The following is a 24,391-nucleotide window of genomic DNA, read 5'->3' as shown; positions in this document are numbered from 1 at the left end:
AACAAAGGTGATGTAGAGTCCTTTGTTTTGTTCTCTGCACTTTTCTTGGAGCTGTCTGAGGGCAAAGACCATGTCAGTGGTTCCTCTGTTTGCGCGAAAGCCGCACTGTGATTCTGGGAGAATATTCTCAGCGACACTAGGTATTATTCTATTTAGTAGAATCCTAGCGAAGATTTTGCCTGCAATGGAGAGCAACGTGATTCCCCTGTAGTTTGAGCAGTCTGATTTCTCGCCTTTGTTTTTGTACAGGGTGATGATGGTGGCATCACGAAGATCCTGAGGCAATTTACCTTGGTCCCAACAAAGCTTGAAAAACTCAGAAAAACTTTCTGCTGTGCTTCTTTATTAAACTACCATATGGAGAAACAAAACTGGGACAAGTCAGTTAATCTGATGAAAATTTGAACAAAATCTAAGCAGCCAAATTTGCAAAGTTTTATAGAATTATTAGCTTTGACAGAGTTTATTAACTGATTTATTCAGCCATGGCAAATCATTTTCAATGTAAGAAATGCAATGGACCATCCAGTACCCTGTAACCTGTTCCCAGACTCTATTAGATCACGGCTAATTCTTGTTCCATTCAGTGCTACTATCCCAAATTACTCAGAGGTTGAAGATATTACCTAGGCCAGGATGGCCAACCCTTACTGGTTTTCTATGTAGTGCACATGCTGGGTATTGATTGAAGCTCCAGACCTATAAATGAGGATTTTTGTTCTCTTGGTCTCTGTGTCTCCTTGACTATATGGATTTCCCCTGTATACTCTGCTTGCTTCCCTACATTTCTAATACTTGCCAATAGATTAGTTGGCTGCTTATATTACCACTTTGTAAATGGGATGGTGTTTCTGTGTGAGGAGATACTGGAAAGCCTGCTCTTGTTCTCCATATTTTTTTTCCCACTGTTTCCATCTCTTCTTTATCTAGTCCTGTATTCATTTTTATCTCTCCTGCTTTCCTTTCCCTAATGTCCCTATGGTACCAGCATTCACAACCACCCCTGGCAATGCATTGCAAGCACCCACTGCTCTCTGTGTGCTTAAAAAAAACAACAAACAAATAAACTTCCCCTGGTGTCTCCCCTAAACTTTCCTCCCCTCACCTTATACAGATGTCCTCTGATATTTGCTACTGTCACCCCAGGAAAAAGATGCTGGCTGTTCACCCTATCTATGCCTCTTATCATTTACTCCAAAGAGAAAAGCCCTAGTTCTGTTAATTTTTCCCCCTAAAACACATTTTCTAATACAGGTAGCATCCTGTTAAATCTCCTCAGCACCCTCTCCATGGCTTCCACATCCTTCTTGTAAGACGAGGCAACCAGAACTAAACACAATATTCCAAGTGTGGTCTAACCAGTTTTATGGAGCTGCATGTCTCTTGAACTCGTTCTTCTGAATAATGAAGCCCAGCCTAACATAGGCCTTCTTAACTATCCCATCCACCTATGCGGCAAGGTTGAGAGAGCTATGGATTTGGACCCCAAGATCCCTCTTCCACACTGAAGAATGCTGTCATTAACCTCATTCAGTTTAATGTTACAATATACGTTGCTGTTTTGATAAAAATCCTACCATCTAACTCCTGGTTAATTTCTTACCATATGATCATGCTGGAAAAAACTTCTACCGGTATTTTAAATAATATTGAGGTTTTGAATTTCTTGTCCTTTTTAATTTTAGGCTTCGGAGCTAGCATCATTTATTCAGACCAAAAGGGATCTTGGCTGCAGGGCACCATATGTGGCCACGCTAGAAGAAGGAATTAACAGCCATAGTAAAACAGCCAAAGATTTCTGGAGACTCTTGGGTGGCCAGTCAAGCTACCAAGGTAGTGAAAGCATCTGTGTGTTTTTGATATTGGTGTAATTGTTTTGCATTTAAATGTTAAAAGCACAATGTTCAAAGTGCCAATCCCTTAGTTGAGCAAGTACGAGAATGGATTATAGATAAACAAGTGGGATGGGGGGTGGGGGGGGGGTGGTGAATGTGAAGGGAATGTCATCGTGAAGAAAACACATCAGGGCCTCTGTTTTCTCAGTTGTTTGTGGAGGTTTAATCGGATATCGGAAACCCTGGCCAATCTCTACAGATGTGAGTGGAAAGTGTGCTAACCAACTGCATCATGGCCTGATATTGGGGGCACCAATACCTCTGAGCGGAAAGCCCTGCAAAGGGTAGTGGACTTCGTCCTGTACATTGGAGGCAAAACTCTCCCCACCATCAAGAAAATCTACATGGACCGCTGCCACCAGAGAGCAGCAGCAATCATCAAGGATCCACACCACCCATAGGCCTCTGTACTCACGACTGCCATCGGGAAGGCTGTTTTGGAGCCATAACACTCGTACCACAGTTGCTACCCACCCACTACGAGACTCCTAAACAATGAACTCCATCAAGGCCCCATTTAAGGACTCCTAAACAATGAACTCCATCAAGGCCCCATTTAAGGACTCCTAAACAATGAACTCCATCAAGGCCCCATTTAAGGACTCCTAAACAATGAACTCCATCAAGGCCCCATTTAAGGACTCCTAAACAATGAACTCCATCAAAGCCCCATTTAAGGACTCCTAAACAATGAACTCCATCAAGGCCCCATTTAAGGACTCCTAAACAATGAACTCCATCAAAGCCCCATTTAAGGACTCCTAAACAATGAACTCCATCAAAGCCCCATTTAAGGACTCCTAAACAATGAACTCCATCAAGGCCCCATTTAAGGACTCCTAAACAATGAACTCCATCAAAGCCCCATTTAAGGACTCCTAAACAATGAACTCCATCAAGGCCCCATTTAAGGATTCCTAAACAATGAACTCCATCAAAGCCCCATTTAAGGACTCCTAAACAATGAACTCCATCAAGGCCCCATTTAAGGACTCCTAAACAACGAACTCCATCAAGGCCCCATTTAAGGACTCCTAAACAATGAACTCCATCAAAGCCCCATTTAAGGACTCCTAAACAATGAACTCCATCAAAGCCCCATTTAAGGACTCCTAAACAATGAACTCCATCAAGGCCCCATTTAAGGACTCCTAAACAATGAACTCCATCAAGGCCCCATTTAAGGACTCCTAAACAATGAACTCCATCAAAGCCCCATTTAAGGACTCCTAAACAATGAATTCCATCAAGGCCCCATTTAAGGACTCCTAAACAATGAACTCCATCAAAGCCCCATTTAAGGACTCCTAAACAATGAACTCCATCAAGGCCCCATTTAAGGACTCCTAAACAACGAACTCCATCAGAGGCCCATTTAAGGACTCTGACTTTGTACATTGTGTATTACTGAAGGTTCTTTTCTGTATTTGGAGTTGATTTGTTTACATTTCTCTTTTTCTTGAATACAGTTTACACTATTGATAAGTAGAAATTCTGCCTGGCATGTAGAAAAAGGAACCTCAAGGTTGTATGTGTGTTCTCTGACAATAAATTGGAACCAACTTGAACTTGTGTAAACTATGGGCTGAATGGCCACCTTGAGGCTTTACATTGTGATAAATGACTTGGATGTGAATGTAGGATGATCATTTGTGGATGACATAAAAGTGGATGGTAGTGTAAATAGCAAACAAGGATGTTGGGCTACAGCAAAATGGATATCAGTTGGAAAGGTCAGTGGAAAGTTGACAGAATTTGATCCCAATAAGTAAGAGGGAATACATTTTGGGAAATTAAATAGGGATAGGATCGATATTCATACAGGCCATGCAGAGGAAATAGTAGGGCTCCAAGGAATGTTGATGAGCAGATGGATCTTGGGAATCAAGTCTAAAGTTCCCTAAAAGCAGCAAAGCACATGATAGGGTGATGATGAAGTTGTCTTCATCTGTCTAGAGATGGAATATAAGAATTGGGACATTATGTTACAATTTTACAAAATGCTGGTTAGACCACAGTTGGACTTCTGGTCACCAAACTATAGAAAGGAGGTGGTGGAGAGAGTGCAGAAGAGATTGATCTTCTAGATTGAAAGACTTTAGTTATGCAGTGAGATCAAATTGACTGAGTGTGTTTGTGTGAAGGAGTCTTCGGTGACCTGATAGGGGTATATAAATTATAACAGGCATAAATAAAGTAGATAGGCAAATTGTTTTCCCATTATAGGATTATCAAAAGCAGGAGTGTATAGGTTTAAGGTGAGAGGAAGGATATTTTTAAGGAGGATTTGAAGGGTACATTCGTTACACAGTAGCTGATATCTGGAACTCCCTGCCAGAGCAGGTAGTGGTTGTATTTGAGTCCATCACTACACTTAAGAGGCGTTTAGACAAGCACTTAAATAGACAAGGCATAGAACAATGCAATGCACGTGCAGGCAAAGGGATTAGTGTACATGGACATGGAGTAGTTGTCTTTTCTGTGCTGTTCAACTCTGACTCTGTTATGCAGAAAAATATGTGTAAATGTAGATTAAAGAACACTGCAATTATAAATAAGCAGGCCCACTTCAGATTTTGACAGAGAGTGTAATTGATGGCATAGCTAAATTGCTTGGGACTAGGACACTGCTGAGAAAAATTTAATTATAAAAATTCATCTGCTCAGACTGATAGTTCTCTACTTTATAAAGGTTGCCTGGTGGCCATCAGGCAATGGTCAATCTGGATCTGTGCCCAAAGTTTGCAAATGGGAGAGCATCAGATAAAACTGTTGTGTTTCCTTTGCAGGTGCAGGAAATCCTGAAGAAGATGAACTGTATGAAAGTGCAATAGTAGAAACCAATTGTATTTATCGTCTAGTAGATGATAAACTTGTCCCTGACGATGATTTCTGGGGAAAGATACCACGCTGTTCTTTGCTTAATTCCAAAGATGTAAGTATTGGTCAAAAAAAGCAATAGGAGAATAATCTCCATAAGACATTTAATCCTGGTTTGCATGGCTATGACTATATTGATGTTATTTAGCTAAATGAAGAATGAGAGTTGAGGCCAGGAAAGATGATGAGAAAACATGGCTTGTCCCTGCCCAATGTTCCATGCAGCTGTGTGAATGTTTTCTAAGGTGCACATTTGCTCGTTCTAATCGCACTTGTATAATCTGTTGACGTATTTGTTCAGATGACAAATCACTACATGTCTACGTAAATGAATGCTCTCAATAATCTTGGAATTATTACCTTTGGCAGAGAAAGGTTGGGGTCATAGATATGGAGAAAAAAAATAGTGTTGATAATGGCACTCAACTCCTTACAACTCTGTTTTAAAGGCTTCTGATTTGTAATTCATTTAGCAGTGTTTATTGCTCACCCTAGATTGGAATTAGTGAAGGTGGCCATGACAGGGATAAGTGCAGCTCCAACCACTCTCAAGGAGGTCAGGTGACCATTGGTTTCACTGAAGGAGGTTGACAAATCAAGCTGATTAGAGTCCTGTAGCTTTGGCGGTAATGTTCAGAGATTGTCATTCTGCAAGTAAAATCCTTGCCCTCCAGATTGTTAGCCCAATCGGGCTTGCATGTAGTGAAAGTCAACTGAAGGCAGATCCTGGACAAGAGTCTAATGAAAGGTGTTCAACCTGAAACTTATCTCTGTTGCTCTTTCTGTAGCAGCTGCCTGCTTTGCTTAGCACTTCCATTTTATTTCATTTGCATAATGTTTTCAACATTCAAATGTTCCGGTGCTTTACAGAAGCCTTATGTGGGTTGGGAAGGCAGAATTATGAAAGGCAAATTAGCAGAGATATTCAGAGAACGTGAACGCAGATGCCTGCACATGCCAAAATATGAAATGTTTACAAGAAGCAGTTGATAAGCAGAGAGCAGAAAGCTGTTTCTGGCCTTCTGGGATTTGTTAGAGTTGTGGACAGTGGAGGGGGAAATCTGAGTACACAACAGGATGTGGAGCAGTTGCAGATAAGGGTGGAGAATGGCAGATGGAATTTAATCCAAGCAAGTGTGGGATATTGCACTTTGGAAGCTCAAATGTTGGGGAAAATCCTACCATTAAGGAGCCATCACACCATTGATGCACAGAGGGATCTGGGGATTCAAGTCCCTAGCATCTTGAAAATGGCTGCACCAGTATATTGAATGGCAAAGAAGCCATATGGCATGCTTATCTCATTGGTTAGTGCATTGAGTGCAAGAGTAAGGAAGTCATTGCAGCTACATTGTCAGTCTTGTTACGAGCCCAAAGGACCCCAAAACCCAGCAGCAATAGACATTCACCAAGACTAGTAGTTTTTAAAACAAAAGTTGTTTTTAATCAACTTTAAAATGAAAACAGAATCAAACTTTAACTTATCTCTATACTTAACTAACCCAAATTAACCCCCTTCTAATTCTAAGTGCACGTGTGTGTAATATGTGTGTAAATTTAAGAAAAGTTCTTTGGTTCACAGTTCAATCTCACTTCTCCTTCCTCCAAGTTCTCTGGATTCAGGCAATTCTTATATTGTGCACAGAATTTAAAATGTATAAAGTTCACCAGGCTTTGGTGCTCGAAAGGTAAATGTTTACCGCTCAGGAAGGTTCTTGTAGGGTTTGCAGAAAGAGATTTGTTGTTCCAGGATGTTCACAATTGAGATACCACCATTAGTCACCTCAGGGTCTTGCTGATTAAACTTACCCCATCCGGGTTTTGCAGATGGTAACCTCTTCAGGCTACCACAGAGTTCCTTTCTGTTCCACTTATTCCAAGAGAAACATCAGACATCTAGCACTTCCAGCCATCCACTGCACTGGTATTTTCTGTTTCCAACCAGTTCTTCCTGGCTTGTTTCAGCCATGACTGTTCAGTTACTTTTCAGCATCACACTCAGTAGCTGAGAGGGCTTGTCTTCTCCCTCCCTCCCTCTCTCTCCCCTACTTAGACTGCTAGAAAGCCCATGTGACTCTCTCACTTGCAAAAACCCCCACCTTCTTCAGCAAACTACAGGAGTTCTTCTCACCTGGACAAGCAAAACCCAGGAGTGATGTTTCTAGTACTTAGCAGAAAGGTCAGAAGCCTTATAGTTATCCAACCATCTAGCCTGTCTTCCAATCATGACCTCATTTCAATTAACACCTACTTGTGAAATGTGCATAAAAGTCTCCATAGATCCTGCAATGTTACTGAATATGAATTCTTCAATATTTCAAATAAGATCTGTTTTAAAATGTTTGTATGCATGTAACCCACTAATCTTACCAAATTCTCCCAAATATTTATCCTCCGCTACAGTCTGCATTAAGTATTATGTGCAATTCTGGTCACCCTATTACAGGAAGGATTGGGATGCTTTGGAAATGGTAGAGATTTACTGAGATGCTGCCTGGATTAGAGGGTATGACCTGTTATGAGAGGTTGGAATAAATTTGGTTGTTTACTCTTGGAACATTGGAGGCTGAGGGGAGATCTGATGGAGGTTTATAAAGTTAGGATGATCAGTATCTTTCTCTCCCCCACCTCCCCCGTGTAAAAATGTCAAATACTAGGGATGTGTATTTGAGACGAGGGAAAAGTTCAAAGGAGATGTGCAGGCACAGGGAGTGGTGGGTGCCTGGAGCAGGCTGTCAGGAGTAGAATGATGGTTTTTAAGAGGCTTTTAGATATGAACGTATAGGGAATGGAAGGATATATATCAAGTGCAGAGAGACAAGATTTGATTAAGGAATTGTTTTCAGCACAGACATTATACATTGAAGGGTCTGTTCCTGTCCTGTATTGTTCTATTTAGTAGCGCTTTTCCTGTTGCTAATAAACAGGATAACTGCACACACAAGGAAATGTTTGCGAGTGATTGTTTCTTGTGCACATTTCAACAATCAAGCTTAAGTGAGGTGCTTAACTTGGGATTAGAAGTGAGCCAAACTGTACGTGATTGCTGGCCTTATAAGTAACTCACCTGAAGACAACCAACTTAAATTCATTGCGCTGTGGTAAGTTACCAAATGATATTCTGGAGATGTGTATTTTCATGGAGTTTTCTGACTCCCTTAGGTGCTGGTGTTTGATTTTGGCAGTGAGGTATATGTGTGGCATGGGAAAGAGGTCACACTCGCACAACGGAAAGTCGCATTCCAGTTGGCAAAGCATTTGTGGAATGGAACTTTTGATTATACAAACTGTGACATCAATCCTCTTGATCCAGGCGAATGCAATCCTCTGATACCAAGGTAGCTTCCATTTTTTCAGATGAATAATCTTAAATATGTATTCCAATCAACAGCCATGCAAATATGTATTCCAATCAACAGCCATGCAAATATGTATTCCAATCAACAGCCATGCAAATATGCATTCCAATCAACAGCCATGCAAATATGCATTCCAATCAACAGCCGTGCAAATATGCATTCCAATCAACAGCCGTGCAAATATGCATTCCAATCAACAGCCGTGCAAATATGCATTCCAATCAACAGCCGTGCAAATATGCATTCCAATCAACAGCCGTGCAAATATGCATTCCAATCAACAGCCGTGCAAACATGCATTCCAATCAACAGCCGTGCAAACATGCATTCCAATCAACAGCCGTGCAAACATGCATTCCAATCAACAGCCGTGCAAACATGCATTCCAATCAACAGCCGTGCAAACATGCATTCCAATCAACAGCCGTGCAAACATGCATTCCAATCAACAGCCGTGCAAACATGCATTCCAATCAACAGCCGTGCAAACATGCATTCCAATCAACAGCCGTGCAGACATGCATTCCAATCAACAGCCGTGCAGACATGCATTCCGATCAACAGCCGTGCAGACATGCATTCCGATCAACAGCCGTGCAGACATGCATTCCGATCAACAGCCGTGCAGACATGCATTCCGACCAACAGCCGTGCAGACATGCATTCCGACCAACAGCCGTGCAGACATGCATTCCGATCAACAGCCGTGCAGACATGCATTCCGACCAACAGCCGTGCAGACATGCATTCCGACCAGCAGCCGTGCAGACGTGCATTCCGACCAGCAGCCGTGCAGACGTGCATTCCGACCAACAGCCGTGCAGACGTGCATTCCGACCAGCAGCCGTGCAGACGTGCATTCCGACCAGCAGCCGTGCAGACGTGCATTCCGACCAGCAGCCGTGCAGACGTGCATTCCGACCAGCAGCCGTGCAGACGTGCATTCCGACCAGCAGCCGTGCAGACGTGCATTCCGACCAGCAGCCGTGCAGACGTGCATTCCGACCAGCAGCCGTGCAGACGTGCATTCCGACCAGCAGCCGTGCAGACGTGCATTCCGACCAGCAGCCGTGCAGACGTGCATTCCGACCAGCAGCCGTGCAGACGTGCATTCCGACCAGCAGCCGTGCAGACGTGCATTCCGACCAGCAGCCGTGCAGACATGCATTCCGACCAGCAGCCGTGCAGACATGCATTCCGACCAGCAGCCGTGCAGACATGCATTCCGACCAGCAGCCGTGCAGACATGCATTCCGACCAGCAGCCGTGCAGACATGCATTCCGACCAGCAGCCGTGCAGACATGCATTCCGACCAGCAGCCGTGCAGACATGCATTCCGACCAGCAGCCGTGCAGACATGCATTCCGACCAGCAGCCGTGCAGACATGCATTCCGACCAGCAGCCGTGCAGACATGCATTCCGACCAGCAGCCGTGCAGACATGCATTCCGACCAGCAGCCGTGCAGACATGCATTCCGACCAGCAGCCGTGCAGACATGCATTCCGACCAGCAGCCATGCGGAATGCAGTAATCTTAGAAATGGACAATGGTCTATCAAAGTTCCCTATTTTATGTCAACCCTAACAATTATGCATTTTCCTTTTCTCCAGCCTCTTCAAAGAGGCCAGCACCCTACTTCGGCTGGATGGGTGAAGTTGCTGCTACCTTCTGTTCAGAGACTTATTTACTCTTAAATATTTTTTTAAAATTCTATTGGAAAGATGAGCTGGTTGCTTAAGTGTGGCTACATGTTATGAAAAACTGGCTGATTTAAACACTTATGTTTATTAGCTCCTTAGAAAAAAATCTTAGAAAAACTGATTTGTGCTTTCTCTATAGTTATTGTAGTAACTAATAAGTGATTAACATTAGACTTTCCGGTAGTTAAAGTATATCTTGTATGTTACATTTTTAATATTATTTGATAATAAAAGAAACCTTAAACTAGATAAACCTAAATGTATTCCATTGAATATGCCATTTTTTTTAATTTCCAAGTTATCGCCCATCTTACATGAACACTAATTGACCATGGAATAACATGAACTTCATTGATAACAATACATTTTCCAGTGCATTTTCATGGTAACTCTTGGAATGCAGAATGCTGCAAGAGCCATTTTAACTGCATCTTCAGTTTAAGAAGTGGGTATTAAATCTGCTGTTAATGAATGTACGGCATAAAGCATTCCAAGTGTTTGGTCTGACACCAAGTCAGCAATGACTCAAAGTAAGAGCATTTCCAACTTGCAGTGCTTTTAAATGTGATAAAGGCTTGTGCTCCCATCTTTTTCAGGTAGTTGATATCAGGTGCCAGCATCTCATGTTTAAAAATTATTTTTCTTGGCTCCTAATATTTCTACCAATCACTTTAAATCTGTCTCCTTTGTTATTATTCACTCAACTGAAGGAACTGGACAATATCTAGGTCTATATGAAGGGTAGTTAGAAACAGTGGGGTCCGAAGAATCTGAAATTCCTGGACTGAGATTGTTAGTGTCAGAGAGTGAGATGGCTCAGAAAGGCTCTGCAGCCCAATTTGGCTGATGCTGACCAAGATGCCTACCTGAGGTGGTCTTGTAGGGATCATATTCCTCCAAACCTCTCCCACATCTGTACTTGTCGAAATGTCTTTTTAAAATAGTAATTGTACCCATCTCTACCACTTCCTCTGGCAGCTTGTTCCATTAAAACTATCACTCTCTGTGTGGAAAATGTTCCCTCTCTAGTCCATGTTTAATTTTTTCCCCTCACACTTAAACCTATGCCCTCTAGTTTTAGACTTCCCCACCCTGCGAATAAGACTGCAACCATTCATCTTATCTCTCTGACACTACACCCCCCTCCCCATGACCTGAAACCTCTAGAAGGTCAACCCTTAATCTATCCATCTTAATCAAATCTCCCCTAAACCTCCTCTGCTTGTTAGGTATATTCCAGACAAGCCACATGTTCATTGTCTTAGAGATGACATCCTTGTACTCGTAATATTGTTTTAAAACCCTCCCTGTATTGCAGTATTCATTGATCTTTTACAGTGCATTTGCTTTGGCCTGACTAGTGTTGTGTACTGTTCCATGATGGCCATGGAACTATACATGTGCATCAGCTGATAGAACATCTCATATCTGTCCTGGACCCCTGGACCTGATATGCAACAAGGACAGGATTCCTCTTGTCCTCACCAACCAGCCTCCACATCCAACATGTTATCATCCTTAATTTCCACCACCTAATATGTGATCCCACCACCAGACCTATATTTTCCCTCTCTGCTTTCCAGGAGGACCTCTGGGACTTTCTCCATTTGTCCCTCCCCACTAATTTCCCCCTCAGTATCTCCCCCTGTGACCACAAGAAATGCTACTCTTGCACCCAAACGCTCTCATTCCCCACCATTCAGCTCCCAAACAATCCTTCCAAGTAAACAAGGACTTGGAATAACAGGGACCTCCTGTGACCAACCATTTTAATTCCAAATACTATTCCCATATCAACATGGCTTCATGCATTGCCAAACTGAGGCAATTTGCAAATTGGAGGAACAATATTAAATAGGCACTCTCCAACTAGATCACATGAACATTTGACTTCTCTAGATTCTATTGGGGCCCCTCCTCTTAGTCTCTCCCGTTCCCTTTCTCTCCATCTCCTTCCCTCCAACTCTCTTCCCTTCCCCCTCTATTCAGAGAGCTACCCCTCCCAATATAATTTCAGCTTTTATTCTTTTCCACCCTCACACCAATAATCCCTTCCCTGTTAGCCTATACTCCTTCCCCTGCCCCTTCTTCCCTTCTCCTCTCTCCCTCATGCCTTTTTATTCAGGCACCTGCCTGCAGTTTGCTCATACCTTGATGAGGGGCTCTGGCCCATAATATTGGCTACCTTTTACTTCCGATGGACGCTCTGTGACCTGCTGAGTTTCTCCAGCACTTTTGTGTCTCTTATTACAATCAGTGTCTGCAGACTTTCCTGTTTAACTCACATTTATGCACCATCTTATCTATCCCTTCAAACTCTTAAATGGATCTCAAACTGAAAGAAGAAAATACACTTGCACCATCTTTTATAACATCGTGTTTCTCTTTACCCTGCACTGTTTTTGGACTTTTCTCCGTACATCTGTTACACTATTCTTCACTTTTTTTGTCTGTTAATTTGTAATTTGTTGCTATTATTCCACCCGCTGTATGAGTTGGACAGCTTGGATAGCGTGCAAAACAAAGCTGTATTTTGGTGCAATAAAACTATTCGTTCATCTTTAAAGATCCACAGCCATGTTCTTCGTGGTTCTGCTGTTGATTTACACATCTGTTTTCTGCCCCATATCCCTTCATTCACATTTTTCCAAATTAAATTTTGGTTATCACTTTTCTGCCAGCTAGTACCATCCTCAAGACTAAATTTTCTTCCCTTTGTTAAGAACAACGGCCAATCTTTGTATCACCTCGAAACTTTGTAATCATTCCAACTTGATTTTGGTACACCACAAATTCTGTGGAACTTGTTGCCACATGTGGCTGTGGAAGTGAGGTCATTGTGTGTATTTAAGGCCAAGATTGACACATATTTGATTAGTAAGGGCATCAAGGATTATGGGGAGAAGGCCAATAAGAGTGGCTGAGTGAGAGGATGGATCAGCTCATGATAGAATGGTGGAGATTTTGGGAAGATGTAAGTATTTTATTGGGACGAGTTATGAAGGTGAAAGTTTTGAAGATCCCAAAATATTTTTGATTTGAAGTTAGATACTTAAGTTTTTAAGTGTAAAAATAGCAAAGAAATGTATAGCTGTAACATGGACATTAGATAATAATGTGGGATTGAATAAATGATAAATGGAATTATTAAATTGTATACCATTAGAGAATGGTATAATTTACAGAATCAACCAGAAAAATTTGATAATATTGTTGGCATGATACTGTGAAAATATAAATAAAATATTCAAAAAAAAATGGGAAACCTTATATGGATTTTATTGCTATGACAGCGTCTGCTGTTCCCAATCCAACTTTGTTAATTTAAGGTACAAGATTATGTAATTTTAAATGTAATTAATCAAGAGGTTATATGATTATCAGCCAGGTTTTTATTTCTTTTTTCTGATTTTTCCTACTTTCTTTGGGATGGAGGGGGGGGGGGGAGGGTGGGGATGAAAATATGAAATTATGTATTCTTTTTGCATCATTTTTTATTTTTTTTATGATGTGGATAAATACTGTACCTGTATTGATGCAAATTAAAAATAAAATTTACAAACAAAAATGATAGAATGGTGAAGGAGTCTTGATACTTCTGCTCCTATATCTTGTGATCTTGTAATGCCATTGTAGAGCTCGTCGAAAGAACCAAAGACTTGTTGATCCAAACCAAGGCTTTTATTAGCAAAAGACCGGAGCTCTTCACAGGTGGCCGACCAGTCCGGAATGATCCGACCTGGCTAGGGACACAACCCTTTAAGGCCCAAACAATAGGTGTGGCTTAGCTCTCAGCCAATCGCTGTAAGCACAGTCTAGATACAGTAACTATATACACTATGTACATTGGTGATAGATCTGTACTATCACAGCCATGAAACTCTATGAACCTAGTATTGAGTCCTACTGAACACTGGTCCAAATAACGTTCAATCATCTGTGGTCTGGTGTCTTTAATTCCCTGCCACAAACTCATTTTGCATCCAGTTTCCCACTTTCCATTTGATCTGATTATGCTTTAACTTTTCAGGTTAGTATTACCTTGTAGGGCCTTAGCAGCATCTTCTTAAAGTGCATCTTGGTTTATCATATGTATTACCCTCATTGATCTCCTTGTTATACTACATCCTTAATAAAAATTCACTGTTATTTTTCTTGAACAAAATTTTTACTGATTTATCTGTGCCTTTACAGTTAAAAATTTATATTATTCCTCAAAATTTAGCTTCCAATCATTTTTCCTGCAGTAGTGTTAGATTAATTAGCCTGTATGTTCTTAGTCTATATTTTCCTTTGAAATAACTTGCTTTTGCTGTCTTCTCGTCCTCTGGTCCACATCTGTCGCCAGAAAATTTCAAAAGTATAGAATTCATAGGATCCAATGGCATTACAGGTGCCATTTGACCCATGTTAATCCTAACAACTGTCTTAATTTTTCTGCTAGGAAAGGTCAAGGTCGTCCTGATTGGGCCATTTTTGGCAGGCTAACAGAACACAATGAAACTATTTTGTTTAAGGAAAAGTTCCTGGATTGGCTTGATTTAAAGAAGCCTTCATCAAAATCTGCAGTTGAAGAGGAACAGAAGGTGAATCTCTTTTATTGCCTTACTGTAATAATGTTAATCCTTTATGAAAGGTTTTACACATAACTACATAATCCTAATAGACTGGAGATATTGAATACATTGGAGCTTGGAAGTTTTGACAGAAATTCTACCAATTTTTCACTTGAGTATTATGATGAGATACTAGTTTAGTCTTCCAATTTTACAGTAATATTTTTCCACATCATATTGTATTCTGTTCCTCAAGACTGCCTTGGGTTAGATTCTTGTCTCATCTCCACTGCAGAGTTCTTAACTAGCGTCAGCCTTGACCAACCAGAGTTTTGCTTTGTTAGTCTCAATGGGAAGGTAAGATTTTGTGACTGTTACTTTGAGTCTACAAAGTAGGAATTGACCCTTCTGGTTTATGTTGGTGCCTCCTCTCTCAATGTCCTAAAAGTAATAAATCAAAAGTGTTGGGGGGGAAACAACCTCTTCAAACCACTGAATCTATTCTAACCATTACCCCATTTGCACAAATTCTACACTAATCCTATTTTATTCTCCCTCCATTACCATCAATACCACCCCTTCTCCTCCACCCCCCCCCCCCATCCCACAATATTTAACCATTAACCAGTGGCAATTTAGTGTCCAGTTAATCTAAGAAACTACACACCTTTGGGATGTGGGAACCGGAGGGAGCCCACGTGGTCACATGAAGCAAATGCTAACTCCACACCAACAGTACAGAAATCTGGACTGAACCCAGGTCACTGTTGCTGTGAGATATCAGCTCTTCCATCTATGTCTCTGTTCAGAGAAAGCTGAGAAGTGAGAAAGTTGCATCCTGCTTTGTTTTTTTTAAAAATGTGTGTATTTATGCTGTTGCCAGGAAGATTCAGGTTCAACTTGAATTCTGACCGACCTGTTGACCAAACGAAATGACAATAATAATCAGTTCATTTAAATCAGTGGTTAGACAATAGACAATAGGAGCTGGAGTAGGCCCTTCGGCCCGTCGAGCCAGCACCGCCATTTTACAGATCATGGCTGATCACTACTATCAGTACCCCTTTCCAGCCTTATCCCCATAACCCTTAACTCCTTTGCCCACTAGAGTCTTATCTAACTCTCTTTTGAACATAATCAACGAATCTGCCTCTACCACCCTCTGTGGCAAAGCATTCCACAGAATCACACTTTTCTGGGTAAAAAAATGTTTTCGCATCTCTGTCCTAAAGGGCCTACCCTGTATTCTTAAACTATGCCCTCTAGTCCTCGTCTCCCCCATCATTGGGAACAAGTAATCCGACTTCACCCTGCCTATCCCCTTGATAATTTTGTATACCTCAATCATGTCCCCCCTCATCCTTCTAAACTCCATCGGATACAAGTCCAGTTTTTCTAGCTTTTCAGCATATGTCAACCCCGCCATTCCTGGAACTAACCTTGTAAATCTGCGCTGCACACCCTCTATAGCTAGTATGTCCTTCCTCAAAATTGGAGACCAGAACTGGACGCAATACTCCAGGTGGGGTCTCACCAGGGCCCTGTACAACTGCAGAAGGGCGTCTCTGTTCCTATACTCCAATCCCCTCTTTATGAAAGCCAACATGCCATTTGCCTTCTTCACAGCTTTCTGAACCTGCATGTTAGCCTTCAGTGACTGGTGAACAAGTTCACCCAGATCCATTTGCACCTCCCCACTCCCTAGCTTGTCTCCATTTAAATAATACTTAGCCACAGCTGCCATTTGCATCTCTTAGAGCCTTTCCTCCACTTTGGAATAAATTTGTCCTGAATCCTGTGAAAAATGTCCAAAAATACCTGCCATTTTTCCCCAGTTGTCCTCCCAGCTAGTGTATCTTTCCATTTTATTTTGGCTAGCTCCTCCCTCATAGCTGCATAATCCCCTTTATTTAACTGCAGTACAGATGCTTCCGACTTCCTTTCTTTTTCCCTTTCTAATTGCAGCTCAAAAGTAACCATACCATGGTCACTATTCCCTAATGGCTCCCCTACATCGAGGTCACTTATTAACTCTGCATCGCTGCACAGCACCAAGTCCAGAATCGACTTCCCCCTGGTAGGTTCCTCCACTAGCTGCTCCAAGAAAGTATCTCGTAGACATTCAATAAACTCACTCTCTTGCATTCCTGCCCCCGTCTGATTATCCCAGTCCACCTTCATGTTGAAGTCCCCCATAACTACCGTATTGCTACCATACCGTATATGCCACTCTTAATTCCTGATTTATACTTCTACCGATATATGAGCTACTTTTCGGAGGCCTTAAATGACCCCCATTATGGTCCTCATGCCTTTACAATTTCTTAATTCTATCCAAACAGACTCTACCCCACCTGTTTCAATATCTTTCCTTTCAAACGCCTGAATTTCATTTCTTACCAACAGAGCTACCCCACCTCCTCTTCCTAACTTTCTGTCTTTTCTATAGGACGTGTACCCGGGAACATTTATTTCCCAATCCTGCCCTTCCCGCAGCCATGTCTCCATTACTCCAACAATGTCATAACCTCCCATTGCCATTTGCGCCTCAAGCTCATCCATTTTATTCCTTGCACTCCGTGCATTCATACACAATACCTTGATACCATATCTCCTTTCTCCCTCCACCTTTGTCCTCAATGTACTTGCCCCTACTCTCCTATCACTTTTAGTTCCCTTTTTCCTTATTGTTTCACCGTCTAACCACCCCTATATTCACTCTCCTATCTGCTTCCCTATCAGTCCTGTTCCCTTTTCCTTTTTCTTTCCACTTACATATGCCATCAGTGCTCTGTGATTAGTAAGGGATTACTTAAGATGGATGGTATGTGAGTGGGGAAAAAGTTTGAAAATCACTGATTTAAATTCTGTGATAATTGAAATAAAATCTTCACCTGAACTAATTTGGAAATGTACTTGCTCAAAAGGAAAGAATGGAATTCCACTTTTTTTCATAAAATTGCAAGATTTTTTTTAATTTTTAAAGCTAAAACTGCAAACTTCATTGCAATTAACATCTAACATTCACTCTTCCCTCATGCAGCAGGAACATGGGGTTGACCTTAAACCATATGATGTCACCTGGATGATTCCTATTTCACAAGCTCCTGTTGGAACAGCACTGGATGGGCTAAATATTGGCCGTGGTTATGGAATTGTTGAGGGTGAAGATGGAAGGCAGTTTGAGATCACTAATCTCTCAGCTGATGTGTGGCACATACTTGAATTTGACTACAGTAGATTACCCAAGCAGAGCATTGGACAGTTTCATGAAGGCGATACCTATGTAGTGAAATCAAAGTACCTGGTGAGCACCACAGGTTAGTGCCAATGGTATAAAATGAAGATATTTGATGATTGTTATAAACATGAACTGCACAAAATTGAGTCAATCGGACTGAGTGGAGTAAAGTTAAAAACTTTTATAATAAAGAATGAAAATCCTGGAAATACTCAGCAGGTCAAGCAACATCTGTGGAGGGAGAACCCAGTTATGTTTAATGTTAGAACTTAAAACTTACACATTTAAATTGTGGTCTGGGTGAAAGTTGGCCTTTGTTTTAACCCTGATTCGCAGAGTCCATAGAAACCATGACAGGACCCAAGCCTGACCAAATTCAGAGGCTAATGGATGAAATCAGGGCTGCAAAGCTTCTTGTGGGAAAAGTGCCTTGAAATCCAGAAAAATACTGTTGCTACTCCTGATCCATAAGAACAAGTAATATTACAGTTTTTAAATATTCACTTGAATGTTCTGCCATTCATTCTGTGATAGTTCAACCCAATATGATCCCTACTGACTGCCAGAAGGTGCTTGATAGTGTAGGGTATGGGCCAATTGAGAGGTAGTGTGCTAGATGTGTCATGTATACTGGCTCCCAATGCATGGGTTCAAAGTCTTATTCTAAATGCTTAATTGTGGCTTTTTAATTTAAAGCCCATCCTCTCAAGATGCTTGAGTGAACAAACTGACAATGCCTAAGAGCTCATACTGTGAACATCCACGTGCTCCAGTGTCTTGTGCACTCTAAAGCCTAATGGCTTAGGTTAGAATCAGCTTGGTTTTGGAGTAAAAGCAGCATTGGACAAATAATTTCACATTTGTCCTCCACATCAGCTCCATGCCAACTAAATGCAGAAGAGGCACAACACAACAGCAAGGAAGATGGAAATATTTGGTGTGGATATGTGGTAGCTTTGCTTGACATCAGAATGCACTTAGATTGTTTCTAGTGTGACCTATTGATTAAGATCATGACTTGCAAGCCATCACGTGGCAGATGCAAGATCAAGATGTACAAATTGGAGAAGGTTGATGCAGGCCATTTAGCATGCAACCAGTTCCAGACATCTATCTCTCCCAGAGAAGTCTAGAGGACTCCAGGGTTTCTGTATCCATTGCTGCCTGTGTGAGTAGGATATCCCTGTCCCCTCTCCTACTAGATACTTGACTTCCCCCTAATATTGCAGCTTCCTGACATTGCCAGCCTCTGATCTTCATTCGAAGCAGGACTGTGCTTCCCACAACAGCTTGAGAGATGCCTGAGATCAGAACTCTGGGAAGCAGCAAAATCATAATGGGAAGTGATCTGTTTCCTGCTCAGAAATCACCCTTCATTTAAAGTCAGACCCACTCATTGTAAGAGAATTTTTTTTGGACTGAGTCCATTTTGGATTATGTGGGTGTGAGTAGAAAAAGAAATCATACTAGCTTCGTGTTGTTGATTAGAAGGAAATCACGCTCTTTCGATATTTATTATTTAGAGACCAAAAATAGTGCTCATTGAAATGTTTATATGCATGAATTAAAATTGCCTTAGTGTATTTCAAATTAATTTCCAGCCAATAACAATGTTTCATTTTGCTTATTATGTATTTGTTAAGTGGAAACACAAAATCCACAATAATTAATTGGCAAAGCATCTTGTGTCCTACCCTCTTCAAAGTATTAGTTAAAGAATCTTAGTGTGGAAATGGGCCCTTTGGCCCAACCTGCTCATGCCAACCAAAATATCCCACCCACACCCATCCCAACTGCCTGCGTTTAGCCCGTTTTCCTCTCAACCTATCCAAGTAGTAAATGGACCATTCTTTAATTCTATTGTAAAACTAGCTTCTGATTCATTATTTTACATGCACCAATTTCAGCCCCATTGCATGTAAAAGTACAGGTATGTGCCGACGAATGTCCTTTCGGGCACCATCCGACTGCACATACACCTGTGATCCTATAATTATTTAGTTACTGTGAGCAAGACCGCAGCAATTTTTAAAAAGTGATTGCTAGCCATAGGAAATCGTATACTGTATGCCCAAACTGGTTCCTCAGCCCCACTCTCTCCTCACGGCCCCGTGTCAGTCCCCACACTGATGCCACAACCCCGCTCTCTCCCCATAGCTGTGTGTCAGTCCCCACACTGATCTCACTGCCCCACTCTCTGCCCACAGCCCTGTGTCAGTCCCCACACTAATCCCTCTGCCCTGCTCTCTCCCCGTAGCCCCATATCAGTTCTCACACTGATCCCTACTTACAAACAGAAAGTTTTCAGGTACACTGCAGTATCCCATATAACTTTGCTAAGTATATAATATGGTCTTCACACAAGGTCCACGTCGCATCATGCCCAATTTCACAGAACATATCATGGATGTTAAGCAGTGCATACCTATATCTGTCGTCTTTTCACAATATGTGGTGTGCAGAAGAAAGATGAAGCTCAAAGTGGCTAGAGGCAGTCTGAAAGAAGCAATCTTGTATGCAAGTAGCTTCTGTTAGTCTACAGAAAGTCCTTTGATTTGGCTGAAGTGCAAATTATTTTGATTTTATATTCACCATAGTTGGTAAAAGGCAGAAATCTGAAATTGTTCGAAGCACTGCAGTTGGAAAGGAGAAATGTGCTTACTACTTCTGGCAAGGCCGTCACTCCACTGTGAATGAGAAAGGGACCTCAGCTCTGATGACCGTAGAACTGGATGAGGAACGGGGTGCACAGGTGAGATAACTTTATTCTGTTTGTGAAGGATGGACAGTGTGTATCGAATAATTGATAATGAGAGCAGGAGAAGGCCATTCAGGAAGTCTGCAGCACCATTCAATATGATCATGACTGATCATGTGATTTCAGTACCCTATTCCTGCTTCCCTCCATGCCCCTTGATCCTTCAGTCATCAGGGCCATATCCAACTTCTTTATGAGTACATCCGATGAGCTGGAGTCCATAATTTCCCGTGGTAGGGTGTTCCACAATGTCGGAAAAAATTTCTCCTTGTATATGGCTTACCCTTTCATCCTTATACAATGACCCTTTTCTGGGCTTCCCCAAAATCTAATCTGTCTAGTCTTGACAAAATTCCCCTCCCTAGTTCTTCTAAATTCAAATGAGTATAACCGTAGTCTATCCAGTCTTTCTTCATGGGTCAGTTTTAATGGATTATTAACATGCTGGAATATTGGGAACTATCACTTTAAAATACTTGAAGTTCCAGTCACTGAATAATTTGGTAAAAGATCTTTTTTTTTGTGCCATTTCTTGTCTTTTCCTGGTGACATCTGCTGAAGCTCAAATGTAATAATAAATAGAATTACTTAAAAATAAAACACTGTTCCTGAGCAATTCCTTGGTAACTCCAGTCCAGTTAAATTCATAGTGACCTTTTGCTGTTAAGCAAGTTGTTCATTTAAATTCAAATAACACCCCTCAATTTTCATTCAATTAATTTACTAGCAAAACTTTATAATAGAAGTAATGGCTTGGGATTTTAGTTGCGGGAGGGGTTGCGGGGGGGATTAGCTGGTTAGTATCCTTTGGTTTTCTTTGGCTCTCACCAACAGTATGCAAGGTGTACTAATGGAAATTTTCTTGGACACGAAGGACAGAATGTCTCCAGGTACAGAATCATTAGGGATCATTTATGTTTCCTTTATTTCTTGCTTTTACTTTTCCCTTTTTGCGTTCTTTAAGCTGCTTTAAGTTTTTAATCTCTCAATCAAGTTTCAAGATTCTTTTGTCATGTAGTAAAACAAATGTAATATTATACCAAAATGCATTTAGTTTGTCGTGAGGCAGACAAAGATTCACCTTCAGCACAAATTGACATCACACCTGACCGTCAGAGGAGAGTCCCATGAAAGTGTCATTGTAACGGCACTTATTTGCCTCAACTTACAGTACACCATGAATTTTTTATTATTATTCACGAGACACAACATTGCATTCTTCAACTCCCCAAACACCACCCAGCTAAACTCCTCTGACCTTCTCAATGGCTCACTGCCACACGGGTGATCCCGACACTCTCCACCTCCTGCATCTGAGATTCCTCACCTGCACACTGATGCTTAACACACCAGCGCATGCTTACATCATCATCAGCGGCCGGCACTGCCCCCGACTATGACATCATGTGTGTCACATTCCATATCTGGTTGTGAGCAACCTTTTATGAATACCTCTGAACTTTAATATAAATGCTCTAATACTTATTCATATTGCACATTGTATAATTTCAGGTACAAGTTCTTCAGGGGAAGGAGCCACCCTGTTTCCTGCAGTTGTTTCGAGGAGGAATGATTGTGCATGCTGGTAAAAGAGAAGAGGAAGAAGAAGGCTCACAAAGTAAAAACTTAAGGCTTTGTATTTTGTTAGACGTTACACCCTGGTGCACAAATGTTGTGCCAGAATATGGGCAGTTCTAACAAAACATTGCAATCAGACTCTTTCACTCACAATGGAACAAAGCTTGCTCGTTTCTAATGCAAGTGCTTCCTTCTTGGTCATGTCACAAAGCCTAGGTTACAGCAAATTTGCTTGTAGGCAATCTATTTGTGTGTGATCTCTTTATGGAACTGAACTGCAACTTGTAGGCCTTCAGTTCAGATCCCACTGTGGAAATTTCTGAAAGTGAAACTGGCCAAAGTTAGTAACAGGGGAAATGTATGTTACTGAGGAAAGGAAACACGTTCCCGCTCTCAGTTAAGGTTGTGAATAATTTCAGTCCTGCTTTGGTCTCTATGAAGCAGACTAAGATTATGTTGCAACATGAATGACCTTCGTCCCACCCTAATGAATTTCTTTTGTCACTTCCTGACCAATTTGGTGCTTGTTGCACTCTATTTTCTTCATTATTTTTTTTCCCTTGAACCATACATCTTCTCTGATCATTAGTGTCTCTGTTCTAGAGCTCTGTCCTTGTGGGTGGTGAGGTTAGCACAATGAACTAGGTTAGGTCCACTGAATGACAACTTTCCCATAGAGTAGCTGCATTGTTACTTGGCAGACATCAGCTGTGCCTTTGTGTTTCACTCCATCAGCTATACTGGTCTGGACTGACTTAATACAAATATCACAGGTGAAGGATGATCCACCCTCGAATATTATTGCACATATACCCATGGATGGTATGATACAACTTTGAGAGTCTTGTGTCAGTCACAGGTGGTTTGTGTCTGGAAGAAATGGAGAATTTTGTTCTCCGACCGTTCAATCTGATTTAATAGCTTCACCAGAACGGCACAAGAAATCTAATTCCATTCAACAGCTGGAAAATATTCAATCTGAGAGGGGTAGTAAGGGAAAATATTAGGTCTGATAGAATATAGATAAAACGAGTTATGTTAGTATGTATGTGTGTCTAGCCTACAGCTTTGTGTAAACTCTGCTTACAATCTGCCCCAATTGCCTCATGTATGCTAATTTCCAAAGGAAGAATGTCCTAAAGAATTTGTAAAAGAATAAGGGTCCGATAGAAGTCTGCAGTGCTGATTGCAATGTACTTTCTGATACCGCCCTCTGTAGGTGACTGGCGGTTGTACTGTGTACGAGGAGAGCTTCCAATGGAAGGAAATCTACTTGAAGTCGCTTGTCATTGCAGTAGTCTAAGATCTAGGACATCTATGATTCTGCTCAATGTCACCAAAGCAGTCATCTATCTATGGCATGGCTGCAAAGCACAACCACACACCAAGGAAGTAGGAAGGACTGAAGCAAGCAAAATCAAAGAAGAGTAAGTAATACTCGTAAACTATATTCTGCAAATATTTTCCTTCAAAAGATATTAGGATTCCTATTCCATTCCCTCTTTTGTCAAATGCAAGATTTCAACTTTTAACAAAGTTTTATAAGCATGTTTAATGTGTTCTCAGTAACTGGAAGACGTTATTTAGCATTTCTGGTAGGCTTGTAAGCTACCTTTCTAAAGTATTGCTGGAGAGGTCATTTATTCCAGTGGCAAGGAAAGAAAAATTATGCATGCCATAAAATAAAAATTCAGAAGAGATAAAATTCCAAACTGCCTGCTCATATGCCCCTCAGTAACCATGATGAACTAATGCTTATTGCTGTCATAACACAAATTCAAAACACTAGGAATCTGAAATCAACCAGAAAATGCTGAAGATGTATTCTGTGGAGAGATACTATTACTGTCTAAGGACATTGACCTTTTGTCAAACCACATGGAGGAGCCTGATCTTTTGGCTCAGAGGCAGGTTGATGGGTGCCCTAACATGAGCCTTGTAAATAGTGGAGATACTTTATGAAGTTAATTTGGAAACTCCTGTGACCTGATACTATCGCTAAGATTATGTGACCAGTCCATTTTGTCTTTTGGAGATAGTTGTTAACTATATCCTCAGCAATAACAATCACATTTGCAATATGAGACTTCCTTGCACGTAACAGTGCAAACTTTGTAAATTGGAAAGGAATGAGCTGTTAGTCTATTACATTAAATTCAAATTTCTTGTCATGTGGTGCTGTGACTTGCATTTCACATCCTTTAATTGGAGATAATGTCACATTGGGTGCAAGAGATAAAGGAACCTTTGTTATTGTTACCAGGCATGCACAAAATAATGTGCAAATTTGTTTTTAAATGAATCAATTTTATCTAATAGTAAATGAAGACTTTTTTTTATTCTAATGATCTTATAAACTTATCTTTCCTCATTTTGGAAGAATGGCAAAGAAGTGGCAGATGGAATCCAATATAGGGAAGT

At 41.2% G+C, this 24,391-nt stretch overlaps 1 protein-coding gene across 3 annotated transcripts in view; it reads left to right on the top strand.

Annotated features, from left to right (window-relative positions):
* Nucleotides 1–24,391, top strand: part of svila (supervillin a) — a 241,297-nt gene that overhangs the window by 198,015 nt on the left and 18,891 nt on the right. For all 3 annotated transcript variants that reach the window (XM_069914482.1, XM_069914483.1, XM_069914484.1), the window contains exons 28-35: nucleotides 1,686–1,833; nucleotides 4,685–4,830; nucleotides 7,938–8,113; nucleotides 14,282–14,423; nucleotides 17,437–17,713; nucleotides 20,232–20,386; nucleotides 21,905–22,010; nucleotides 23,190–23,397. In XM_069914482.1, the coding sequence (XP_069770583.1) occupies nucleotides 1,686–1,833; nucleotides 4,685–4,830; nucleotides 7,938–8,113; nucleotides 14,282–14,423; nucleotides 17,437–17,713; nucleotides 20,232–20,386; nucleotides 21,905–22,010; nucleotides 23,190–23,397 (1,358 nt within the window). The remainder of the gene's footprint in view (nucleotides 1–1,685; nucleotides 1,834–4,684; nucleotides 4,831–7,937; nucleotides 8,114–14,281; nucleotides 14,424–17,436; nucleotides 17,714–20,231; nucleotides 20,387–21,904; nucleotides 22,011–23,189; nucleotides 23,398–24,391) is intronic.

The sequence above is a fragment of the Narcine bancroftii genome, chromosome 1 (assembly GCF_036971445.1).
Source record: "Narcine bancroftii isolate sNarBan1 chromosome 1, sNarBan1.hap1, whole genome shotgun sequence".
In the NCBI taxonomy this organism is placed as follows: Eukaryota; Metazoa; Chordata; class Chondrichthyes; order Torpediniformes; family Narcinidae; genus Narcine; species Narcine bancroftii.
This window is presented reverse-complemented; position numbering and strand designations above follow the sequence as displayed.